The following is a 26,771-nucleotide window of genomic DNA, read 5'->3' on the forward strand; positions in this document are numbered from 1 at the left end:
CTTACAAAAATTGATTTTCAAAAATTTTGGTCAAAATCTGTTTTTCTGTTTTTATCATTTACATTGCTCTAGGAATGCCTTTCTACTGATCAAATGAAATTTGAGAGTCAGTTGTAGGTTATAAGCAAGATACAGGGCTCACAATTTTTTGTCATTTAAACAAGGCTTGTGCACTGTTTTTGTTTACATCAGTTCAGTTTACCATTAAAAATCTTTTTCAAGCTGATTTGTCTAACATGTTCTTTTTCATTTTAAGCATGAACAACCGAGTTTCTAATGTTTAACACATTTAGATCAAAAACTGGAATTTTCACTTTAAAATTCAAAATGTAAACAAAAGCTTATAATTGTTTACATTGCAAAGAATTGTAATTTTTAAGCTCTGTAACTCGCTTAAAACTCAACAAATGACACTCAAATTTTGGTTGCTTATTAAAAAATGCTTACTGAAGCATTGTAAACATTAAAATCGGAAAAATAATTTTTGACCAAAATTGTGACCATACCCCTTGAAGCTTTGTATAGACAGAATGTTAACTGTGTAGAGTGGTTGCGATTCACTGAATTCTTTATCTTCACTAGGTTATTGGTACACTGGAAATGGAACTCCGAAAACTACAACAGTCCAATGAAAGTCTGGCACAGGAGAACACCAGTCAGGTACAGCCGGGAACTAGTTTAATGAGAACTAGTGTCAATGATTTCAAGATTTCAATAAAATCTGATGTAAAATGGGCTGAGAAACATTTCATGAAAGGCAATAAGTTACCAGTTTGGTAGAATCTAGCAATCAAGATGTTATATCAGATTGTGTGTGGGTTAATTTTTTTTTTAAGTGATTGAATGATCTTGAAAAAAAAAATACCCAGTTGTGAATAAGATATCTGATAGGCAATATTTTTAAGGACATAATTTAAAACAAATTAAGAGTTAAACTATAGGTATAAGTTTTTACAGTATCAAAATGAAGAGATTCAAGAAGATTAATTCATACTTGCATTATAAAAGCCTTGAGGTACATGTAGTTACAGAGTTATCTTTCTTTAAAAAGATTTTCATTGCAACAATGAATAAAAAGACGTTCAGAACAGATGAATGTATAAAAACAGTATGGCTGCGGCTCGTCTTTTTGAATTCTTATATAAACTGGTTTGTTACATTGGTGTGGGGATTGGGATGGGGGAGGGGTGGAGAGACTTTTTTTAATTGTTCATTAATTGTTATATTTTAAGAACAAGTTGGATCCGAGATGAACTCTGCTTTATTATTTTAAGATACATGTATTTACTTCACACCCCTTCAAAATTAAAAAAAAAAAATACCACCCCACCTCACTCCCACCCTTCCCCCCCAAAAAGAGGCTTAGAGAAATTGGTCTTTACAAGGGAAGCACGATTATTCACATTTAGACTTCTATCAGGATTTATATGTCACATATTTATACAAAAAAAGAAATTTTTCTAAGTTTATCTTTATATTTACAGAATGACAAACTAAAATAAATTGTCTTCTCCTCTAGCACCAGAGTATAAAGGCATTGGAACAGAAACTAAAGCCTTTGAATGAGAAAAACAGAAAGTTTCTGGAGAAAAACATGGAGCTGACAAATATGAACCGAAACCTGAAGGACCAGTTACAGAGCATGTCAGAGGAGAATAAGAAACTGGTAATGTTTACATGTCAGAGGAGAATAAGAAACTGGTAATGTTTACATGTCAGAGGAGAATAAGAAACTGGTAATGTTTACATGTCAGAGGAGATTAAGAAACTGGTAATGTTCACATGTCACAAAAGAATAAGAAACTGGAAATGTTTACATATCAGAACAGAATAAGAAACTGGTAATGTTAACATGTCAGAGCAGAATAAGAAACTGGTTATGTTTACATGTCTGAGGAGAATAAGAAACTGGAAATGTTTACATGTCAGAGGAAAATAAGAAACTGGTAATGTTTTCATGACAGAGGAGAATAATAAATTTCTAGCTAATGTTTACATGACAGAGGAGAGGAGAAAAGTGATAATGTTCCAAAGTCAGTTCACATGGAAAATAAAAAAATTGGTAATTAAGTTTCAAGTCATAGGAAAACAAAAAAGTGAGAAACTGGTAAAATTAATTTGTAGGAGGAGAGTTAGAAGCTGGTAAATTTCATAACTATGTAAGAAGAGAATACCGGGTAATGTTTTGTCATGCAGATACAACAAATAGTACGTCTTTTTGCTGGAATTTGATGAATTTATTTCAGCGTTCAAAAAATTCACATGTACTGCTTTTATGAATAATTAGTGAAATTGCATTTTAAAGGCATTTAGTGAGTGGAAATAAAAATATCAGATACCAAAATACTATGTACATGAACCAAGTCTTTGGTTGACTCACGCACTCAGATCTCACTCAGATCATTTTACTTATTTAAAAAATATGTAAAATTTAGGTCTGCTAAGTTACATTTATACACTTCATTTGTTTCAGACTGATCATTCAGATATCCATGTTGATGAGAGATATTCACCTGTGTATCTTATTTAGATATATTTAAATATCTGATTTTAATTGACAAAGCTTCTCCATGTTCTCTGATAGAATATTTTATAGCTGCATGATTTCAGGTAAATACCTTTATATAAATAGTGCCTGTTTGGGAGGGTAACAGTTGAAATTGACACCCTGAGAAAACCATTGTCAACCGATGCGAAGCGAAAGTTGACAATGGTTTTCGAGGGGTGTCAATTTCAACTGTTATCCTCCCAAACAGGCACTATTTATTTTGTTATACTTAATGTCTTAATTTTAAAGAAAACATCACTGCTTTTAGATAGGAATAATGTGAATTCTAAGGCGAACCGTACGCGCATGATTTTCGCGCATGTAACAATTCGTATTGTTATACTTTCATGTTAAATACTGAAATCTGATTGGTTAAGACGCAGTTAATAATATTTACTATTACCCTCAGCGTTAGCAACGCACTTGGCAACGGGTAACATTAAAAAATATTACATGCGCGAAAATTATGCGCGTACGGTTCGCTGTAGAATTCACGTTATTCCTATATAAAAGCAGTAAAATTTTCTTAAAAATTTTAAAAAAGACATTCAGTATAACAAAATAAATAGTGCCTGTTTGGGAGGATAACAGTTGAAATTGACACCCCTCGAAAACCATTGTCAACCTCCGCTTCGCGTCTGTTGACAATGGTTTTCTCGGGGTGTCAATTTCAACTGTTACCCTCCCAAACAGGCACTATTTATATAATGTTACCCATTGCTAAGTGCGTTGCTAACGTTGAGGGTAATAGAACAGATTATGAACTGCGTCTAAACCAATCATATTTTAGAATTTAACATGAAAGTATAACAATAAACTTTAGTGCATTGAATATCGGTATCTAGATTTATACAATGTGATAAACTAATCTGTTGTGTCTTTATTTATGAGAGCTGGATTGTTGTGGCCATTTTTAGATCATATAAATCTTCTTTAGTTGAAGAAAAAAAATTATAATGATTAGGAACTATATTCAAATTTTAATCTTAAAACATTTAAATTTTTTCTTTACTAATCTTAAGGCAGGTTTGATGTACGCTTAAAACCTTGATATTTTATATCCATGGAAATATTCTCAAAGAGTCAAAGTTTTCTCAGAATAAGCTTTAGCAAACAAGTTTGAGATAACACAAAAGTTTGTTCGCACATCTGTTGTAACCGATCAAGTATGTGTATTCAAATATTTGTTTCAATCAACATGACTGTGTAAATCACAGAAGGACCAATGTGACCAGTGCAGGAAAAAGATGAAACAGCTGAGTCAGCAGTTATCCCAGGAGAGGCTTGAGAAAGCGACCCTGGAGCTACAGGCCCAGACCCTGCAGGGACTGAAGCAGACGTGTGCAGACCAAGAGAAGGAATTGGATGCCCTGAAGCTCAGTGTTAAGGTAAGACTGACTTGTGCGGCTCGAATACCAGCGCCAGATAGTTCAGTTGATAGAGCACCTGACTAGAGATTCAGGGGGCCCGGGTTCGAAACCCGGTCTGGTCCGTCATTGTTTCTCCCATCCCATTACACATCTATATAAAAAGGTCACCACCACATGTCTATAGAAAAATTCAGAGGGCACGGGTTGTAATCCCGTTCTGCCGGTCTGGTCCATCATTTTTTCTCCCGTCCCATTACACATCTATATAAAAAGGTCACCACCACATGTCTATATACACCTTACAGTTGTGACGGTCAGACCGGTTCGAATACCGGTGCCAGATAGCTCAGTTGGTAGAGCACCTGACTAGAGATTCAGGGGGCCTGGGTTCGAAACCCGGTCTGGTCCGTCATTGTTTCTCCTATCCCGTTACATTTGGTGCTGTGACCAACCCCTGGAACTGACAGGTGAACTCCTGCCAGGGGAAGAGCCTGGGGTGATCTTCGGGGACGAAGATCATTTAAGGGGGGGGGAATGTGACGGTCAGACCGGTTCGAATACCGGCGGCAGATAGCTCAGTTGGTAGAGCACCTGACTAGAGATTCAGGGGGCCCGGGTTCCAAACCCGGTCGGGTCCGTCATTACTTCTCCTATCCCGTTACACAGTCATACACTAAAACACAGTTTCACGTATGCTTTGTTTCATCACACAAGCAGTTTCCACAAACAGCACCCCCAATCCAAAGATACACAAAATGACAAACCACTTTATCCAATGGAAATTTTTTTAGAGCAATTGTATTATAAGCTCTGCTTGCAGAAAGCTGCTGTGACATTTGCTATGTATTTGTAATTACATGTTTATGTATAATATACTTTCAACAAGATCCTTTATATTGCACAAGAGTGTAGAACCATTTCCTTGTATCCAGGAAATTAATTTGCTTTTTGTACAGTGATTCCTGCTGTCCGGTCCCTTTCAATATGGGGACATTTATACGTCAATTAAACATCATTGGAATATAATGATATGCATATAGTGATATGCATATAATGTGAATGTATATGGGGTTACTACAAACATGGATTAGATGCTTGGGAACTAGTTGTTATAGTGATGGAATCTGAGGATCAGGTACTGTTAAATCCATAGATTTCTGACACCATTTTTTTGTGAGAGCATATAAATAGCTTTGATAGAATTTTTAGTCATACCTACAAGATATGATAGGTATTGGATATATAGAGGATATCTATACTGTGTGATTTTATATTTGCTTTATCCAACGAGTTGAAATGGTGTATATATTCGCGAGGCTTGCCGAGCGAATATAACCATTTCAACAAGTTGGATAAAGCAAATATAAAATCACACAATTATAGATGTTCTATTTATCTCATACAATTTGATTTATATTATGAAGCTTTTGAGACAGTCCCTTGTGTGACCCAAATTGTTTTTTTTTTCCAAAGATTAAAAACGATGATGCAACGTTGTGTTATGCGGCTATTGTGACCTTGCGCAATACAATTTAGTACGTCATTCCTGAGATAAATCTAACTGTATTAATGTAAAGTTTCACTGAAATAAACCTTAAAATAATTTTTTAGCTCAAGATAATTTTTCTTAGAGCTTATTCACTTGATTAAATGGAAATTCCGATTAGAAGACTTGAATAATCAAGTTTGTTGACATACACAAAGTTGCGAATACTCGTTAGTTTGGATTGACTCGAACGAGGAACAGTTGTTGATGCATGGTGTTTTAAAATAAAACAAACACTAGGCTAGCCTTATGATTCAAAATTGAAAATAGTGAATAAGGATGCTTAATTTACTGGTGGTGGAATAAAAGTCTCATGAAACATTATTTCGGTAAGTTCTTGTAACTGTTATATAAACACAATCAGAGCGCTCTGTTTTCATCGCGTCGTCAGGATGAACTCCTTGATAGTTAACGCAATTTGTAGTTTTATAAACTTCACAAAGCAAAATGAAAGTTGGAAGTAGGCTAAATTTATCAAAAATCTTGAAAAACAAGAAAAAAGGGTCTTGTGGTTACGGTTATGAATAACTTTGCAAAAAAGGTGTGTGTGTTGGGGGGGGGGGGGGGGGGGCTAACATCCCCCCACTGTTCCGACGCCTGTGCTACGCAGAACGTGTTTTCCTTCATATTTGTAATTTAAATCTTTGATAAAATCAATTTTATATTAATTTTTGTAGTAGATATAGTTATGTTGAAAATACTATAGCAAATCTTCGAAAATAGGTCACTGAAGCGTTGAAGCGAGGGGCTGTGTCAAAAGTAGTTCCGACCGGAAGTATTTGATATAGCATCACCCGTGTGATATAGCAAAGGTTTATCACACGGGTAATATACACCACACGTATGAGATAAATGCAAATTACTTTTCTGTTTAAAAAAAAATATTCAGACAGTTTGAGGGCCGTATGAGTAAACAACTTCTAATATTTTATTCAGAAATGTATAGGACATATATCATTCTTAAATCACTGTCTTTCGACTTCTTTTGTTGAGTTGTCATATATATAAAATGATTTACCTAAGATAGTTTGCGTGATGAAGAATACAATTCAATTTCAATTTCTTTATTAACCAATTAAGGGCCCTCAATGGGCAACATGGAAACTACATACAACATCGAATGTACATAAAACATTCAATAAACATGTACAAGATGGAAAGAGTTGGATGATTGAAAGAGCTAGGACAGACATGAACATTTGATTTATTTAGTATATGTATGTTTCTATACATTCAATACAGTGTCTTCTATATATTTATGTTAAACACCATACATTATGTCAAAATACAAATGTACATACAAATTTGAAATAGTTTATCATATAATTGAAAAGTTCAAAACCAATATTTGACTAGGAAATACAAATTAAGGCAATGCCTTTTTTAAAAATTTACCAAGAGAGTTTAATATATCTAATTCTTCACAGTTTAAAATCCAAAATAATTTTTGTTTATCTTGTAAACTAGTAAACTGTTTTGTTTTAGATGAAATTAAATCAAATAGCAATCTTTCAATAGACTGAGGAAACTCTGTTGTTAAATTTTCTAATCTGTAGTAATATAATCTGTACAACTATCTGATGTTTATAAAGATACTTGTTTTTCACGATATCACATGTATCTAAGTCTGTCAAAGGTCAAACCTTTGCAAAGGAATGATATCACATCAGTGTTGTGATGAACAGTTTTATGAAATGATATTTCAAGATAATAAATAAATTTGATCCTGTTGGAACAGAAGAGAGGAGTAATATAAGCTTTGTATGATTTAATATGCTCCACAGTGATATACAACAACAATACATAGGAAGAAGGAATTTGTCAATTTTACTTGGATAATAGTGTAAAATATTTGTGTTCTTTATTGCTTTTTTATACTAAGTCAAACAATATGAATTCTTTTTGTTAACTTGTATCATTTTCTTCTAGTTACAAATTAGAGTCATTCTCTCAGAAGTTAATTGATATTAAGATCTGCACAGTCATGTTTATGGTTTATACATATGATTTAAGTTTTGTACTGAAACACTTTGACAAGTCCATCATCGTCACCTACCCACAGAATGGAAGATTTATACAGAGACATGGACCATGGATGTGTTACTTCATTCTCTGTCAGTAGGTACTTCATGAACTCCCCATCAGGACTCAGGAGGTGTATCTCACTGTTTATAGACAAGTCATTCACAATGATGTTGCAGTGTTTATCACACACTACATCAGTTGGATTAAATTTCTCCATCCATTTCTGTCCACGGTAGACAGACTTCAGAGATCCAGAGAAGAATAGAATCACCAGTTCACCGGTAGATCTACTTGTCCTGTTTACTACACATATATCAGTGTTACCGTTCTGTCTGACCCTCCTTGGTACAGTAAACAGCCTGGTCTGACCGTCCTCCTGGTACTCGTACTCACGGATGACGTCACAGGTCAGTGTCATGTGTCTGACCAGACGTCTGCTGTGTGAGTCTGGTTGATATCGTTCTGACTCAGGATCACACAACGTGACCAGCAGTCCTCCTTCTGTGGATTGATGGATTCCCACTGGTTCCAGTGGATCTGTACTAAATACTCTAGAGACTGAGCCTGACGGGGACAGACGGACAATGGATCTGTTCTCATAATCAGTGGCATACACATCACCATTGTCTGTTTTACACACATTAGTTGCATTTATATTAATTTTCATTCCATTCTCACTCCTTCTATTAACTTGTTGAATGTTACCTGATTTGTTATCACTCACAAAACATGTATCTTCATTGATTGCCTCCATAGCAACTATAGGTTGATCTCCATATTGAAATGAATGTGTCTCATTAACAGTGATTTCATCCAAATTTAATGTTTGTCCCATCATAGATTCAAGTAACCCTTCACTGATGTCCCCTCTCCTGTATCTCACTGAATGGTCCCCCTTCTCTATATCAATGTCTGTGTTAGACACAAGGCTTGTCAAGTCTCTGAGGTTTTCTATCAAATTATAGTCAGACATCGTACCATGTTTTTCCTCCAGGAATTTAACTAGATCCATTACTTGTTTGGTTTTCTTTTCTAGGTCTAATTTCTTCTCAATCACTTCAGCATTTTTTTGTTCCAGATTTTTCTTCAAATTAGTCTCAAGGTTTTTCTTGATTTGAGCAAGTTTTGACACAATCGCTTCATAATGTTTCTGAAATTTAGAGACCTCAGAATCACAACATTGCTGGTTGTTCTCCATTAGTTTGGTTGCCTTCTGTATCTTCTTTTCCATCTTTTTCACATCTTCCTCCTTAATTTTATTCAGAGTCTTTTTTAACTCTCTCCTTCTTAGACTTCCTGCTGTGGGTATAGTTTTCCAGTCGTGATCCTTGTGGTCTGTTTTGGCACACTCTGAGCAAATAAACTCATCACAGTCCTCACATGTCATGTCTATTCTTAAATCGTGTTTTTCACATGTTGGGATGTGTTCCTGAGCAGATCCAAACGAATATTTGGAAGATATGGCTGCCATAATGTTTCTGTTTGAGTGCTCCCCTATCAGTGAAGCAGATTTGCGTTATAAAAAGTGTACTACAGTGTTGAGCAACAAATACCCGGCACTTCACATCTAAGTGTTTTTTCCCAATAAAAGTGGCATGGTGACTCAAAATAGATGTTTTACTTTTTGATTATGACAATGGAAATAAAAAGAGCTCCTCGAGATTTCATCATATGGAAGGTTTCCTGCATCATAAGTCTTCACCTATTAATTTACAGGTCAATAAAACTCACCCGGAAATTGCACATGTAAACAAACTGAGCTGTTTTGGACATTGGTTTAGTGTCACGTGATTGCGATTTCTGTCTAAAAATAGTTACAATGGGATTGACACACTGAAAAAAGAATATGAAGCTATACAATGATTGTGGTAAGAAATATGCATTTATAGAGAATGCATCTTAATAAATATATAGTTCATTCAATGAGAGGTTTCCGGCTCATAATGTATGCAACGCTGTAGTATTTACATTCCCCTGCATTTTCGTGACTATGAAGTGGAAGGAAAACTCAATATTTTGGTGTTTGCCCAATGCATAATTCTATTTTTCTCTTTTTATTTTGATTTATTTACTTTTGAACACCATTATTTTTCAAAAGTTCAACTTTCCATTTGATAATATAAAATTTGTGGAAATCATGTAAAAATTCGATATTTGCTGAATCATGGGTTTGTGCGCCACCATGTCCCTTTTATTTTAAATTATCTAAATAATGCATCTAGAAGATACGTTTGTTGTTATATGCATTGACAAAGAAATCATTACCTCATTAAGGTCTTCCGTTTCCAACGGAAGACCTTATTGTTATTGCTTTGTTTCTTCTTCCCTATTAATATTTTTTTTTTTCTTACAAATTTTGTGCACGCCATTTCTCAGCAACGGCTCATTTAATTTTTATGAAACTTTCAGATCTGATAGGTATTGATCTGAACCTTGTTGCAAATTTTTTTCATTGATGACGTCACTTCCGTTTTTGAGATATCGTCGATTTTATGATTTTTATAGGGGTATTTTGTCGGCGGAACTCCTCTTTAACTATTGCAGATATAAAGTTGAAATTTTCAGGGTTGGTAGACAAAAGACTGAAGTTGTGCATGAAGGTCTTAAATCATTTTTATCTCGAAAAGCGCCGACCCTCGCCTGGACCCGAAAATTGAGATTAAAAAAACGTCGTGAATTTTCGTGCTTTTCTTTCTTTATCTCTTTTCTGGAAAATATTTTATTAAAACATGTAATGTAAAAAAGGTTTATATTTACAAGACCTTTCATTTGATACCAAGAAAAAGGGGCTGGTCCCTTATATTAGGGACCTAGAGAGCTCTAAAATTTTTCATCTATAGCACTTTACTGAGGTATATTTTGTAATGAATAATAGAAGCAAATATGTTTATCTTACAGTTATGAAGCCCAAGAGCATAACGATTTTTTCATGTGTTACGTAATTAGGGGTTTTAAGGGGTTAAAAGTCCAAAACTTTGATCACCTATATTTCAAAAAGTAAAAATATTTTGAAATGCAGTATAGAATAAAAGATGCTCAAAATGATGAAACTAACAACATGCAACCTTCAAAAGTTGGTTCAGCGGCCCCAATAAGGAGATAAGGGACCAGCCCCTAAAACGTTTTTCTCAGATATCTCAAAAATGGTAACGAATTTCTTAACAACTGTTGAGCAAAATGTCTTAAATTAAATGACCTTTCATTTGATACCAAGAAAAAGGGGCTGGCCCCTAATATTAGGGACCTAAAAGGGCTCTAAAGTCTTTTTCTATAACTCTTTACCGAGCTATATTTTGTAATGTATTATAGAAGCAAATATATTTATCTTACAACCTTTATCTTGCAACCTTCAAACTTTGGTACAGTGGCCCAAATAAGGAAAAATGGACCCGCCCCTAAAACGTTTTTTCTCAGATATATCAAGAATGGTGACGAATTTCTAAACACTCTAAACAGACGGAAGACCTCCTCGTTGCTCGCAACGAGATCGTGTCTAGTTAGTTTTATAATTATAAGCATAACTTAAAATTGAAATTCAAAAATGTTATAAACATGCTTGCATGTACATGTACAATATATTGAATGAAAAACATGAAAGACTTTATTGTAAGAACAATGCTGCAGTAGAAAGCACATGGTAAAGAATTTTTCCAGTAACTTGAAACTTTGTGTGCATGTATTGTATGTTATAATAGACCTATAACGGTTAGAATGCAAGCCTAAATGGTAATTGTATATCCTACTCAATAGACCTGTGTCAGACCTGCATAGATATATCATGTGATTGATATATCTGTTCAATTAATCTGGTGAAAACAAGTTAATAATGTGTACACAACAAAGTAAATTTTCAACAATTTAAAAAAAATTATACCGAATAATTTGGATATCGCAATAAAACCATGCTAAATGGCAACTCTAGGCCACATTATTGTAATATTTAAGTAACAAAGTTGATTTATGTTTTGATTAAACCAAGTTCATGCAAATTCTTTACTTTAGGGTTACTGGAGATAAATTGTCCAAAAGCAAACAATTACCTTAGTTATATGTATATTGATCTGAATAGCTGTTAATATTCTTCAAGAGCAAATCCCAAAACTTCATATGTTGTTAATGTATACAACTTGAATATAATTACAGGAAAAGGATCGGAGGATAGAGCTTGTGCAGCACAGAAAAAGGAAGAAAAAAGTGCTCAGACCTCTAGAAAAGGTGATGTTAGTTTTATTTTTGTAAGTCTGTATGCATTTACCATTCTAATTGAAGTGTACCAAGATCTATGATATATGCATACCATTCCTTTTAATTATTACAGTGAATTAGTAATTTTAGCATACATCAGATCCTTGCAGTATACAGCAAAACTCGGTTATAATAACGAAGTCACTGGGACCTAAAAAATTACTTCGTTATATCCGTAATTCGTTATAACCGTATAAGAAATTCATTAAATTTATATAGCTGGGGATCCAAGATGACTTCGCTATATCTGGGAATTCGCAATATCCGTGTTCGTACTAAACAAGTTTTACTGTATTTTGAACACTAAGTTTTTTTCCAACAGTTAGATGTCAACAAACAAGTTGCATGTAAAATGAATTAAACAATGATGGAAAACTTTTCAAAATTGCATTTTTTTGATGCCCAGGAAAATTGAATTATATCAATTAACAAGTAATAGCTTTCCAAAAAGCTTGCCTGACTAAACAAAATTATTCAATGTAAGCATGCATGTATCAGTTAGGTTATCTTATCAGTAATGAATTTTAATTTTCGCTATACTGATCATAAATTTATAAACGGAATGTGCAAATTTAAAACGAAATGTCAGTCCTTTTTTTTCCGATCTAGAACATGTACATATATACTAGTATCACTTGGGTTAAAATTCAATTATTTTATTAGTTCAATTTTTTTAAGGAATGTATACACATATCATATGAGTGCATGTAAGCTTGAAAGCTGGAGATTAAATAGTCATTTTTTTTAAAAATTGTATTTGTTATATTATTTAATGTGTGTGGGGCAGCTTTATCAAAATTATCTTGACAAGCAATTATAAAAAAAGGGTGAATTCTCAAATTCATGAAAAAAAAGCCCTAAATGTAACTTCAATTCCTTATTTGCAGTTCATTTATTACGTGCTCCTACAAAAGTAGAGGAGGGCAAATCCATGATATTTCAATTAATTATATAAAAGTTAAGAAAAGTGCCTGCTGCAAAAAAAGTAGGAAGGGGGAAGCAGTCCCCCCCCCCCCCCAACCCCCGATGCTACGTGTCTGAGATGTTTACAGAGCACGGTGTGCTCTGTGGTATTCGCATGATCCCAACAGACTGGTCCACTTATCGGCACGCAAAAACTATGAATGAGACATTATGGCACGAAGTCATGGCCCCGAGGTTATAAAACTTTTTCCATACTCGTACTCCAACTCGTGCTCCGAGTATGTGCTCAACTGAGTACGGCTCTAAATACCGAGGTTATAAAAGTTTTGGAGTACGTTCTCCGCTGAGCACTATTTGGAGTATGCTCCAAAAGCCGATGAAATTTTACGTCTCTGGAGTAAGACAGAGCACAGTAATTCATGTAAATAGTCCTGGCATGTAGGCAAAGTGTATATGTATTCAGATTAATTATTTATCAACAAAATGTAACACATTATTTACATGTACATATTACCTTCTTCTTGGAGATGTCTGCATCTATAACTTATGAATTTTTTAGCAACAAAGACGATAAATCCAGTGTAATTGGTGAAATTATCAACAAATTGTGTTAATGTCAAATCTCTCTCTCTCTCTCTCTCTAATGAGACTCAGATTGTGATTCATATTGCATTATGAATAATTATAATTATAATAATTGATAATTATGTTGTAAGGAACGATATGAATATAAATGAAAGAAGTAAGAATTTACACTGATATGAAGAGAGTATTTCAACATAGAATTTAGTTTTTTCCTCAGGCTGGCTTTTTAACGATTTTGATATTTTACATGCCAGGAAAAGCTAAGGTCAAAAACAAAGCCAATACAAAACTGGAAAGTCACTGCCCCCAAGTGGATATGGTTTTCTCACTTAGTCAAGGCTTGAAAATGTGTGTTTAGAATTTATACATCCCCTGCATTTTCGTGACTATGAAGTGGAAGGAAAACTCAATATTTTGGTGTTGGCCCAATGCGTAATTTTATTTTTCTCTTTTTAATTTGATTTATTTACTTTGATATTTCGAGATAAAAAGAAATGAACCTTGTTCAAAATTACTCTAAATTTCACAGCGTTTTTGACACTACAGAGAAAAGGCGATTTATAAGCCAATATTTTCCACATGCAGACAGTAGCTGTTCTATGAATATTTTTAAAAAATTGTTCCTTAGGTGAGCGATGTGGCCCATGTTTGTGAAATATCTTGATATTGCTTGATCCCATTGTCTGCACTGCTTCGGAGAATGTAACTCTCTAACTTTGAATTTTATTTATATTGTAATCAAAAATTGATGGAAGCAGTAACTTGGGACAGAGTATAATCATGATATATAGTCAGTACGAAATTTACACCGCAATATTTTTGCATATGGCTAGACTTATTGGAAATCCCCCCGGTTCCGACGCCTATGAAAAATAATTAAAAATTAAATAATTAGGGCCCTCTGTGGGCGCCGTATAGTGATCACGTCGTTCCATCCATCTGTCCATCTTTCTGTCCGTCTGTCCATCTGTCTGTCCAAGATCACTTGTCCAGAGCATATCTTCTCTCCCCTTGGCCCAATCTTGCTCATACTTCACCCACAGTGAGCCTTTGGGTAAAGGGTGTGCAGTGACCTTGAACTATGTTTCTAGGTCTAAGGTTAAGATCTTAGCAGAATCATAAATAAAATCTTTGTCCGGAGCATATCTTCTCTCCCCTTGTTCCAATATAGCTCATACTTTACGCACAGAGTGTCTATGGTCAAAGGGGTGCAGAGACTTTGAAAGAAGTTTGTAGGTCAAGGGTCAAGATCATGTCGGACCATCTTTTTTTCAGACCATATATACTTTCCACTTCACCCTATTTGGCTCATACTTCACATAAACCGAGCTTATGAATAATGGGTGTGTAGTAACCTTGAACCAATTTTCAAAGTCAAATCTAAAGATCAAAGCAGTATCATATAAAAAAAATCTTTGTCTGGAGCATGTCTTCTCTCCCTTTACTCCAATCTGGCTCATAATGTCACCCTCTTCAGATTGAACCAAAATGCCTGTGTGTAAGGTAATGAGATTGAATTAGAAGTTCTATGCCAGCTGGAAAATTGTTTCATCCTATTGTCCACTAATTAAGTGAAATTGCTCTTGAATCAATTTTTGTCATTTTAAAAAATTTACTGATTCATATAGCATGAATGAATACCGGTACTTAACTTTTTGTGATAGTAAAAATGAAGCCATATACAGTAAAAATCGTTTAGTACAAACATGGATATATTGAAATCTCGGATTAAGCAAAGTTTTTAGCTCACCTGAGCTGAAAGCTCGTGAGCTATTCTGATCACATTTTGTCTGTCGTCCGTCTGTCTGTAAACTTTTCACATTTTTGCCATCTTCAACCAAACTTGGCACAAAGCATCCTTAGCCTGAGGGGATTCAAAGTTGTAAAAATTAAGGACCACACCCTTTTGCAAAGGTAGATAATTAGGAATTTATGAAAATTTTCTAGAAATTTCAAAAATCTTTTTCTCACGAACCATAAGACCAGGAAAGTTGAAACTTGTGTGGAAGCATCCTCAGGTAGTGTAGATTCAAATTTGTGAAAATCATGACCCCCAAAAGTAGGGTGGAGCCACAATGGGGGGTCGAATTTTACATATGAATATAGAGAGTAAATATTTAAAAATCCTCTTCTCAGAAATTTATCAGCCAGGAAAGCTGAAACTTGTGTGGAAGCATCCTCAGGTAGTGTAAATTCAAAGTTGTGAAAATCATGATCCCCAGAGGTAGGGTGGGGCCACAATGGCGGGGTGGTCAAAGATTAACATAGGAACATATAGAGTAAATCTTTAAAAATCTTCTTCTCAGAAACTTATTAGTTAGGAAAGCTTAAACTTGTGTGGAAACATCCTCAGGTAGAGTAGATTCAAAGTTGTGAAAATCGTGATCCCCAAGGGTAGGGTGGGGCCACAAGGAGGGGTCAAAGTTTTACATAGGAATATATATATAGAGTAAATCTTTAAAAATCTTCTTCTCAAAAACTAATCAGCCAGGAAAGCTGACACTTGTGTGGAAGTATCCTTAGGTAGTATAGATTCAAAATTGTGAAAATCATGACCCCCCCCCCCCCCTGGGTAGGTTGGGGCCATTATGGGAAGGGGGGTAAAAGTTTAACATAGGAATATGTAGAGTAAATCTTTAAAAATCTCCTCACTGGCCAGGAAAGCTGAAACTTGTGTGGAAGCATCCTCTGGTAGTGTGAATTCAAAGTTGTGAAAATCATGATCCCCGGGGGTTGGATGGGGCCATATTGGGTGGGTGGGGGGGGGGGGGTGTTAAAGCTTTACATCGGAACATATAGTGTAAATCTTTAAAAATCTTCTTCATAAAAATTAATCAGCCAGGAAAGCTGAATCTTGTGTGGAAGCATCCTCAGATAGTGTAGATCCACAGTTGTGAAAATAATGACATCCCTGGGAGTAGGGTGGGGTTACAATGAACAATCAGCCAGATAATTGTTAAGACTTTGGCCCCAGGACAATTCTTCGGCCTCACAAGAAGGTTCAGAGTTTGATGTAGCTTTATATCCCATATATAAACAATTGTTAAGGATCTGTAATCGTATAGTGGTTATATCTTTAATTTATACCAAGAATCCCATGATATTCTTTCGTCTCTAGTTGCTTAAGTAAGGTCAGTCTCAAATCCGTAACTCCGGAATAATGTAAATGTTCTAGAAATTTATATCAACGCTCAATCACTCTGTCAAATATTTACAATTACTTCAAATTAACAAGTACCTTTATTCCAATTTCAATGTGAACGAAAACAAGTGTAAAGGTTTTCAATATATTTAATAATGAGCATTAAATGCGACACAAAAATGATATTCACAATGAAAAATATAGGTATACTGTTATTGAATTCACCATCCAAACCAAATAGTTTATTTACTATTATTTAGCCTACCTTATAGTTAATATTAAATCCAAGTATCCCGAACAAATTATAAGTACCACCCCGCACGGACAGAATGAAATACACAACTAGCCTAACAGGTTTCCCAAGTTAAATTTAGAACAAAAGAAACGGAAGGGAGAATCGATCTATCTATAAACGAGACTATGAACGAAACGATGAACGAGACAGGAAACGTAGACTAGGGCCCACCTATCTACCCAAGGAAGTGAGTTGACTCGAACCTTAGAGAAGATTCCACGTCAACTTCCGGACGAAGGCAAATCCTGACTTTATATACACCGCGCTCTAGGGGTGTGTTTCTCTTAACCAATCAGAACGACTATATGTATTTATAACTCGAACTAGCTTTTCCCCCACATCATTATGAATAACACAGACACTTTCCAAATGATACTTAAACAAATACAACCAATCATATTTATCGTTACGTTTTGCTTAAGCTATAGACAAACATGTGCTTGACATGTGACCATGCTAAATATAATCCTATCACAGATCTTTTTGAGAACTGCAAAACTCAACATGTGATATGACTATAAAATCATTAGAAGTTAGAAAAGGTTATAAACATAAGAATATCCAGGGGGGAAAATGGATTTTATTTATACAGGATCTACATGTATTATTGAACATTGTCCAGATAGTTTGTATTATGACTCCATTAAACTGATTTTATCAGACCTATTTTTCCTCAGGTGAGCGATGTGGCCCATGGGCCTCTTGTTTTGAGATACCGGTAAAATTCTTAACAATTAAATCTTTGCCAAGTTTTACTGTTAAATTGAATTCAGATAAAACATTAATTACCGATATAGCAACTGATTTTAAGTCCCGTACAGGTGAATAATAACGAAATTGAACACTTTTATAACAAATTTCTTTACAATTTTAAAAGTTTGCACTACCATTCAACATAATAGTTTGAATGAATTTATTTTCACATAAATTCTTCAATTCACAATCTAATAATTAAAGGTATCAAAAGAATGTGCATTCATTATAAGCCTCAATTAGCAAAAATTGTAGTCTAGTGAAAGAAAACATGTTTATTGTGAATTTGCTATAGTTATTGTTACAATTTTGTTACCCAGATATAATGAATTACGGATATAATGAAGTTAATTAAATTCACTATAACCAAGTTTTACTGTAAAGCAAAAACATTTTTATAGTGAAACATACTGAATAAACACTGAAATCTTGTGAAATAAAAGTGATCCACATTATTGACATCTGAGCAACGTACAATTCCATGCACAATCCTATGCACTATCTGACTGACTACAGGCTTGTTATAGGGTGTAAAGGAGACGTTCTATGGTTACGATGAAGAGGATACCTCCATTGGCTCCGACATTTCTCTGTCTCTGTCCGCGGGAACAATCTCCGATGAAGAACTCTGTGAGGAGGTAAGATTAAAGCATTGATACCAGCTAATACAAAGAGTTCTACGTACAATCTACATGCTTTAGTTTCTACCAATTATAGAATTGTTTAGTGCAATATACATGTATTGCAAAATACAATATCCACAGATGCAATGTGCATTTGGGTGGTTTGCAGGATTTCATGAATTCAAAAAACAATGCAATCGTTTAGGAAAATAGAACCACTGAGTTCTTACATGAAATGAAATATATTCATGCACAGTATCACAGATGTCACATGTCCTATTTAAACTTTTGAAGAGTTCCTCTGATTACAAGGCTTAATTAACTAATTTTACAGTACATGTACTTGAAAAGTAAAAAGCAGAGCTGTATCCCTTGTGTTGTTGACATATCAACTATTGATTACATTGGAAAGCCTAAAAGGATAAAAGGATAATTTTAGCAACCCCCAGATATCAAAACTGTTGAGATATTTAACTTTCTATTAATTATATAAATGCTGTCATGTTATTGCTCCTTATATTCAGTTGTCGCGGTCAGAGATCGAGAAGAATTACCAGAAACTGATGAAGGAACACATGGAGCTCCAGCGACTTCACGCTCTGTTGACCGCCAAGAGTGGTACCTACCATGACCCCCAAAGGGAACTGAAGGTCATTTAAGTGATTATGTAAAATATCCTCACTGTAAATAACTTTATTAACAAAAATCAATTTTTTTAAAAACATATTTCATGGTTGGTATAGGGTCATTTTTATATTGAAGAGAGAGAGAGAGAGAGAGAGAGAGAGAGAGAGAGAGAGAGAGAGAGAGAGAGAGAGAGAGAGAGAGAGAGAGTGTGTGTGTTACAATGTAGTTTAATAATATCTTAATAAAACATATGTTGCCCATAGACTTCAATGCAAAATTCAAGGTGTAATTAGTTGGACCATAATCAAAATTGTGAAAATTCCTTTGGTGAAGTATTTTTATTTGATAGAATATTAGACCTTTCATTTATTAGGTACAAAATGTGGTCGTTATACATTGAATACCTTGAGTGATGTTTTGAAAATGAATTAGAAAATTAAACACTTATGCCAAAAGCAGGGTGAAGGCCATGAAACTATAAAAGATCACTTTAAATCTTACTTTCCTAATATAATTTTTTTTTCTTAGAGTGATTCTGTGCTATTTTAAAAGATTTGAGATGAATTGTTGTTTCAATATCTCTGTGTAGACTTTGTAGTATTATAATACATGTATTTTGCATTTGCATTTTGCAAACTATAAATTTCCTTGTTCCTGCACACATTTTGACTTTATGAGTTTCCTTTGAATTTTCAAAAAATCCAGTTTATGTAGTAAATACATCACATACATTGTGTCATGCCCTGTTGTTTGTATTAACTTTAATCTTCCGGTATGTCTCAATCTTTATAATACATATTACATTTTTACATCCATGCTGTTTCCCTTCCCACATAAACCGTATTTTCAACTACACAAAAGCAGATCTAATTCATTTAATATCAGATAATCCAACTGCTGCTAAAACATCATCCTTTTCTCACAACGCAGCACTGTTAAGGCTTACTATGAAAATATCAGCGGATTTAAACGTTCATAAAACGATGCATCTATTATTACAAAATATTTATGTAAAGTTATTTTATCATGATATAAATGTGATATTAATTGAAACAGTTGAGTAAATGATACTTTGTATGACACTTAGTGTGGTCCCTTAAGTTGATGGTCACGTGATATGTGTTGATAATTCTCCCGATTGGAGGTCATAATCAAATTTCAATATTACAAGAGCATACCCTTATTTGAAATGAAATTTCAAATGATAATTAAATTCTACTTTTCTGGTAGATTCTGAAAAGTGCTGCTGCTTTGTATAGAGTTAATCTTTTATTATTAGTTAAGAATAAATATCAAAGAAATGAGCTCTGGTTAGAATTTATAAGACCTTCACGTAATATTTTACGTATTTATTAATTCATTATGTAGATTTCATACTAGTGAAGCAGCAGCACTTTTTAATAAATTCGACATTCCCTTAATTTATATCCAAAAGATTAAAATGATCTGTTAAGTGTATGCCCTTGTAAAAAGCAATTTAGATATAAGGCTTCCCGATGTCAAACACATAAAACTTGTACGTTAAACACTCTAGAAAAGAAATACCGTAATACACGCTCTCAAAAATAATTACGGTACATGTCGAATCAAAACAAGGATAGATGATAGGATTTAAGGGTATAATAATTGTTTTATGATTATGCTCCGTTCATTAATAAAATGCATTTTCTCATGTGAAAAAATTGATTGAGCTAAGACTGCCTCTCTCTACACATAGTATGTGTCAAAATTTACAATATAACGTAAAATCGACAAGTGCACAGCGATCGGTCTGTTGTTTATATTTATCGTTGTTAGACTTATTTGACTACAAAGTTGCAGGCATAGGTAATCTTTAATGTAGTTTAATTTTTTCGTACCCATACCAATCGGAAATTCCTTTATTTATTAGCATTTTTGATGACTTGTTGTTTTGTGTGATGTCATAGTTAATATTTCCCGTACTTCCTGGTCTGCGCGACCCCAAAGTAAACCGCAACAGTGCTGCAAAGTACAGGAAACAAGTGTTTGCATAGGCACTTTAATTTTTAAACACTATTAGGTTAAGAGGGAAGCTAGCAATTAAAATTGAAAATTTTCACATACTGTCATTTAAAAGATAATTTTCCTGTATCCTAGCTCCTATAAAATGTTATCAGTTTAAGCTGCAAAGCTTGAAACTTAAAAAATGCTTATTTAAATGTGTGCTGAAAATTTTCAAAAATGCATATACATGTACATGTATTTTCCTTGATTGTTTGTATTTATGTAAATTTAAAGGGACCTACATACCATTTGAGCTCAAAATTTTAATATACATTATTTTATTCTATATATAGATTTCAACAATGGTTAAATTTTGACATGTCCCAAAAAAATTTATTTAGTTTTTTAAATAGACTGAAGCCTAGGTATGATTTTCATCAAAATTTCTTTTGTAAAATTAGATCTATTTTTTTTTTTTTATAAATAATTATCAATTTTCTGTTGACACAGTTGCGGGTGGATCTGGAGACCAATCTATTCGAGTCCCAACGAGAGATAGAGAGACTCACGGCAGACCTGACAGAAACACAAAAGGTACGTAAATCTCTAATCTGACCTTGGCTAGCAGATAGCACTAAAAGCAAAGCTGACCAAACAGTTAACACTGAAAATAAAGCAAAGCTGACCAATCAGATCATATATTGAATGTTTTGGTCTGCAGAAAAATGGACCAATCAGATAGCATTGAGAAACAAAGCTGCTGACCAGTCAGATGATACATTGTATATTGCATGCATGGGTAATTGTGCCAGGTTTGCAGAAAAGTGGCAAAGCTGACTAACCAGCTGGCAGTGCATGTATGGATGACTGTAGGAAGTCTGCAGAAAAATTGACCAATCAGATAACACTGAGAGGCAACACAGACCAATCAACTGACAGGACATATTTGTGTGCATAAAAACTAACCAATTAAACCGAGATGAAAAAGGGGACCAATCAGCTGTCATATTGCATGGATGCAGAGAACCAATAAATCTAACTAATCCAATGTACAATGAACCTGATCAGACCAACTCACATGCACAATGTCCACACTCTATGCTAAATATGTCTTGACCAATCACAGCAAAACCCTTATCACTTACAACAAATAAAATTGCACTGCTAATTTTGTCAGTACAAACTAACCAATTAGAATCCAAATGTTGACCAAAATGGAAGATAAATAGGAAACTTAAACTTGGTAAATGGCAAATTGTTTTGATGTCAGTTAAAACTGTAAATGCAATTTGAATTGAAATATTACCATAATAAATGTTTTAAAGAAACGTATTACCAATCAAGGTCACATGCATTTTATAAAGAATGATTTGAGAAGCCACTGAATTCTCATGCAGCTCTCACTTAGAAATCTTTTAAGTGGCTTGTTTGTTGGATTCACTGAAAAAGGATGCCAATAATCAAACATAAGAAATAATTGTGCATCTCAGTTGATAATATTCAATAATTGAATAGGTTTGATAAAGTCTTTGTTGGTTTTCCATGCATTTACATACAATTTTAATTTAATTAACTTGACATAATAGAAAAAAATATTCACTATTACTTTTGGTACTACATGTACAGTAAATTAAATTAATTGATAGTTATAAAAGCAAATATGAATTTAAAAGTTCTTTAATTTGCTTGTTGCTTTTTTAGATAATGCATGGAATGTTTCCCCCTGACTGCATGAGTCAAAGAAGTAAGTTTAGTAAACAAAGTCTCTTTATTGCTGGTAGATGTCCAAGGTGATCTGCTGCTTGACCTTTTGACTTTTCTGACCTCAGGTGTCAGTCACCAGCAGCTGAAGCCATCAGCATCAACATTGATGATTCTTAAATAAAAATAAAGCATGCAGATTTGTCTCAGTTTATTTACTGTATATGGAGCAAACTTATTTAAGGGATTTATGATGTTTTATTTAAATGCTGTTTTTTTTTTTAAGAGAATAAACTAGGTTTAGAGTCTGTCGCTGGTATGCTAATTCTAAAGACTTTGGGGGAAGGGGGAGGCATTTTCTGTTTATTCTCTACTGAACGGTTATTGAAACATACATATTCTATGTACACATCACTTTATAATGAATGAAATGGCAGTTACATGTAATGTAAGTATTTTTTAATTTAATTCTAATATATCATCACTGAAAAGCAGAGCTCATGCAAGCTATCAAATACAGGTTAAAGGGCAATACTTCCAGCAGCTTCTGCTGTCTATTGATAATAATTTTTGTTTGCTCCTTGCTTAGTGTAAAGTTGCAGCATTGTTGATGATGTATATTGTAGAGATCTTTTTTTTTTTTTGTAGAAACTGACCGTCCTAGAGAATGGGAGAAGTGAAACATTGAGGGACAACCACAGGCTGAACAAAAAGGTATTCAGATGTAATTAATGAGAGAGAGAGAGAGAGAGAGAGAGAGAGAGAGAGAGAGAGAGAGAGAGAGAGAGAGAGAGAACATAATTTGATAAAAATCATAGCAGTTGTAAAATATGGTTATTATACCCCCGCAAACGAAGTTTAGGGGGGTATATTGGTTTCACCCTGTCCGTCTGTCCGTCTGTCTGTCTGTCCGTCCGTCCGTCTGTCTGTCTGTCCGTCTGTCCGTCTGTCCGTCTGTCCGTCTGTCTGTAGACGCAACTTTGTCCCCCTTATAGAATTTTTTATTACTGCATGGAACAGTTTGAAAATTTGTACATATGTTGAACACCATCTGAAGATGTGCACCTGCAATTTTTTTTAAGATCAGACAAGATTTAATGATTTTGTGACAGTTTTCATTTTCCTTATTCTATATATTGTACACTAATGTTGAAAAGTAAGGGAGGTAATCCTTACAGATTTTATCAATTAATTAATAGAAAACACTCTAAAATATATTTATATAAATACATCCAGATGGAGTTTTTTGTCTTTATGTCTTAATTAATAAAAAAAAAATTATTTTTTTATAAGTATTCTATCAACTGACAATGCAAAGTTTTTGTTTGTCAATGATAAATTCTTAGGAGCTAATGAGAACATCAAAGACAAGTGTGGCTGAATTCATTTGTCCCAAGGGAGCCATTATCTGAGCCATGGTTCAGATGGAGCATGTGTTTAGGGGAAATTGATAATCTGTAAAATGGGTGATGGTTTTGGGGCTATTTTAAAACTGTTTCATGTAAACCAAAAGGTCTATCATTATAAGGAAATAAATAATACAATTATTAATACAGAAGTTAAACTATTTTTAGAGGTTGTTTAAATTTATTTGTGAAGTAATTTGATGAAGTGACCCTATTGGGCATTAATTTAAATGAAATTCAAAATTACTGATATGATTGTAGTGTTTTGGCAATTTAAAATTGTTTGTAATATTAAATTTTCTTTTTTACATATTTTTACATAGTATGGTAATTATGGTAATGTTTTGGGAGTTTATTAAATTTAACAAGCTCATCAAAGAAAATCATAGTCCTATGGGATCAATTTTCTGATATGGAGTTCAATTGTGCCATAGGAGAAAGTGAGGAAAATTTGAAACAACTAATTGCATCTGTCAAGACTCTTATTAGAAAGATATTGAAAGTTTTATCAACAGAAGAGCATTGCTTGGCTACTGGTATTTCTATTCACTGCAAAGGGAGGGGTTTTTGTCATTTTGTTGGTTTTTCTTTAAATCAATTAAATTAAAAAAATATATCATCAAATACATACATTTGTAAATGTATTACTGTTATAGATATGTATTTACAGTGAAATTCTGACAATTTTGATTTTTCTTTGTTAACTATTTTTTTTTTTTTATAATTCTAGAATTTTTTTTTTTATGTGTTCCAAACCTTAATTATTATTCAATTCAATTATTTGTCCCATTTGAAATTAGCCTAGCGGGGGTATTAGTCCCATTAGGACAGTTCTAGTTTACACAGATATAAACTGGATAGCTTATTTTCTTGTGAATGCTTAACATGTAATGTAAAAAATTATCGTTTGCTGGTATATATATGTTCTTTCAGGTTAAGCTTTTAGAGGAAAATTGCTGCCATTTGAGGGAAAAACTTGAAGAATCCAAAGAAATGGTGGAGACACTAGAATTCCAAGTCATGGAGTATGAGACAGATGTAAGTACAACTGGGTTGCAATGATAGAAAGATAAAAATAAAACAGACACAATGATAGACAGGTGAAATACAGCAGACAAAATGATATGCAGATGAAATACAGCGGATTGATTGATGAAATACAACAGACAAAATGATAGACAGATGAGATACAACAGATAAATTGATAGACAAAGATAGATAGTTGATAGTACATGTACATCAGACAGGCATTGATAGACAGATGGTAGTACAACAATACATGCAATTTGAAAAACCAGATTGATGAATTTGACATCAGTGTGATAATGACACGTTGTGTTAAATTCTCATTATATGGACTCAAGAGTATATTTAGAGAGTTTTCTTCATATTTTGCAAATTTCTTCTTAAAAATGCCTATTGTCACATTAATAAGAAAATTTCATGCTTTGCTTGCTAGAAACTAGACAGTACGTAAATACAAATTTCGATTATTTTTATAGTGATAAATACATATGTACTGAACAATTTTCTCAGGGTTTGTGATACCTCTATAAGCATTGTACTGTGTGAATGACAAATGATCACTGTAAAAATGAAGAAAAAATTGAAAAACAATTTTATGTCCAGTATAAAATGTTACTGGATTTAAGGTACATATCGCAAACTAACTTTTATTCTTAAGCAAGAAAAACTATCCTGGTCATTGTGAACATGTCTATACTGCAAACCAGAGCTTTAATGTTTAATGCTTGTAAGCAGTACTTGTTTAATGTTGTTTGCACAACCTCGTTCACAACCCCACCCCCCCCCCCCCAAAAAAAAAAAAACAAAAACAAACAAACAAAAAAAAGTTGCCTTCAAGCAGTTAAAAGCAAATAAAAGTATTTGTCTTTCACAATTGATGATATGTAATGAAAGAGTTTTGTCCCTTTGGAAAAGATCTTATAAAGGCTCTATAAGACTGGATGGTCAACATTTTCCCCATGGGATCTATCTCCAAATGCTTGGAATGGTTCTTAGCCATAATGTATTTGTAATGAGTTCTTTTTGGATTTTGTCAGCTGAATGAAAAATAAGATTTTGTAAAGAAAATAAACAAGTTTAATTTGAAAAAAAAATAAACAAAACAAATCATTATTCTCACTCCCCCTTTCATGCCACTCTCATCTCTCTTTCTTGCAGTTCTAACTCTTTCATTCTCACCTCTAACCGTTTCTCTTCAAGATCTTTATCATGCAGACGTTTTCTCTCTTTTTCATCATTCTCCATTTTTATTCTCTGCATTTCTAACTCATCTTTCTCTTTCTCTCGTCTTGCCTGTCGTTCTTCCCGCTCCACCGCACACGCATGTTTCCACATATCCATACAAGTAGACAAATCTTGACCCTCCTCTACAGCCTTCTGAACCCAACCAGGTAACGACATCGTACAACTCTAGACCACAAAACCAACAGACTATCAAAGACCGAGTTCTCTTTCAGGTGGGACTGAGCTGCAATAAACCTTAATAAGAAATTAAACAATTATTGAACTTTTCTTCAAAAATCAAAAAATGTTTCAGTCACAACGGATATGAATTTCTCAATTCAAACAAACATGAAAAATTCAATACAAAAAAAAATCACTCAGCCTAAATGACAAAATCCCACCGCTGCCACCATATGTAATGAGTTTTTTTGAGTAAATTTTTCATCAAGAGTTTTATTGGTTGAAATAGCTTCTAAACAACATTTTGTAGTTTACTTCCATTTTATATCTGATACAGTGTGATTTAATCTTGAATTCAGTTGATAGTATCAGATATTTGTTCATTTGTTTAATTGAATTATTATTCTTTTTTTTTTGTTATGTTCGAATGAGAGTGGCATGAAAGGGGGAGTGAGAATAAGGATTTGTTTTGTTTATTAATTTTTTTTTCAAATTAAACTTGTTTATTTTTTTTACAAAATCTTATTTTTCATTCAGCTGACAAAATCCAAAAAGAACTCATTACAGTATTATTTTGTTAAAAAAA

General features: G+C 33.7%; 2 protein-coding genes across 9 annotated transcripts in view; one reads left to right on the top strand and one right to left on the bottom strand.

Annotated features, from left to right (window-relative positions):
• Window positions 1–26,771, top strand: part of LOC128180022 (uncharacterized) — an 80,146-nt gene that overhangs the window by 7,005 nt on the left and 46,370 nt on the right. For 6 of the 8 annotated variants that reach the window (XM_052847797.1, XM_052847794.1, XM_052847795.1 and 3 more), the window contains exons 3-11: window positions 583–660; window positions 1,520–1,666; window positions 3,766–3,936; window positions 11,633–11,704; window positions 17,961–18,071; window positions 18,581–18,706; window positions 21,159–21,242; window positions 22,998–23,063; window positions 24,689–24,793. In XM_052847797.1, coding sequence (XP_052703757.1) covers window positions 583–660; window positions 1,520–1,666; window positions 3,766–3,936; window positions 11,633–11,704; window positions 17,961–18,071; window positions 18,581–18,706; window positions 21,159–21,242; window positions 22,998–23,063; window positions 24,689–24,793 — 960 coding nt within the window. Of the gene's footprint in view, window positions 1–582; window positions 661–1,519; window positions 1,667–1,717; window positions 1,737–3,765; window positions 3,937–4,921; window positions 5,054–11,632; window positions 11,705–17,960; window positions 18,072–18,580; window positions 18,707–21,158; window positions 21,243–22,997; window positions 23,064–24,688; window positions 24,794–26,771 lie in introns of those variants that run through there. The other 2 variants (XM_052847799.1, XM_052847800.1) reach the window with 2 other exon arrangements.
• On the bottom strand, window positions 6,437–11,608 carry LOC128180031 (uncharacterized). Its single transcript, XM_052847812.1, has 2 exons — window positions 11,530–11,608; window positions 6,437–9,322 (listed from the first exon to the last, which is right to left on the bottom strand). Exon 2 carries the CDS (start codon window positions 8,958–8,960, stop codon window positions 7,473–7,475), a length of 1,488 nt encoding a protein of 495 aa, XP_052703772.1. The 5' UTR covers window positions 8,961–9,322; window positions 11,530–11,608; the 3' UTR covers window positions 6,437–7,472.

The sequence above is a fragment of the Crassostrea angulata genome, chromosome 4 (genome assembly GCF_025612915.1).
Source record: "Crassostrea angulata isolate pt1a10 chromosome 4, ASM2561291v2, whole genome shotgun sequence".
Classification (NCBI taxonomy): Eukaryota; Metazoa; Mollusca; class Bivalvia; order Ostreida; family Ostreidae; genus Magallana; species Magallana angulata.

Excerpts from the sequence above, each read along its gene's own strand:
- LOC128180031 (XM_052847812.1), bottom strand. The coding sequence starts at position 8,960 with ATGGCAGCCATATCTTCCAAATATTCGTTTGGATCTGCTCAGGAACAC.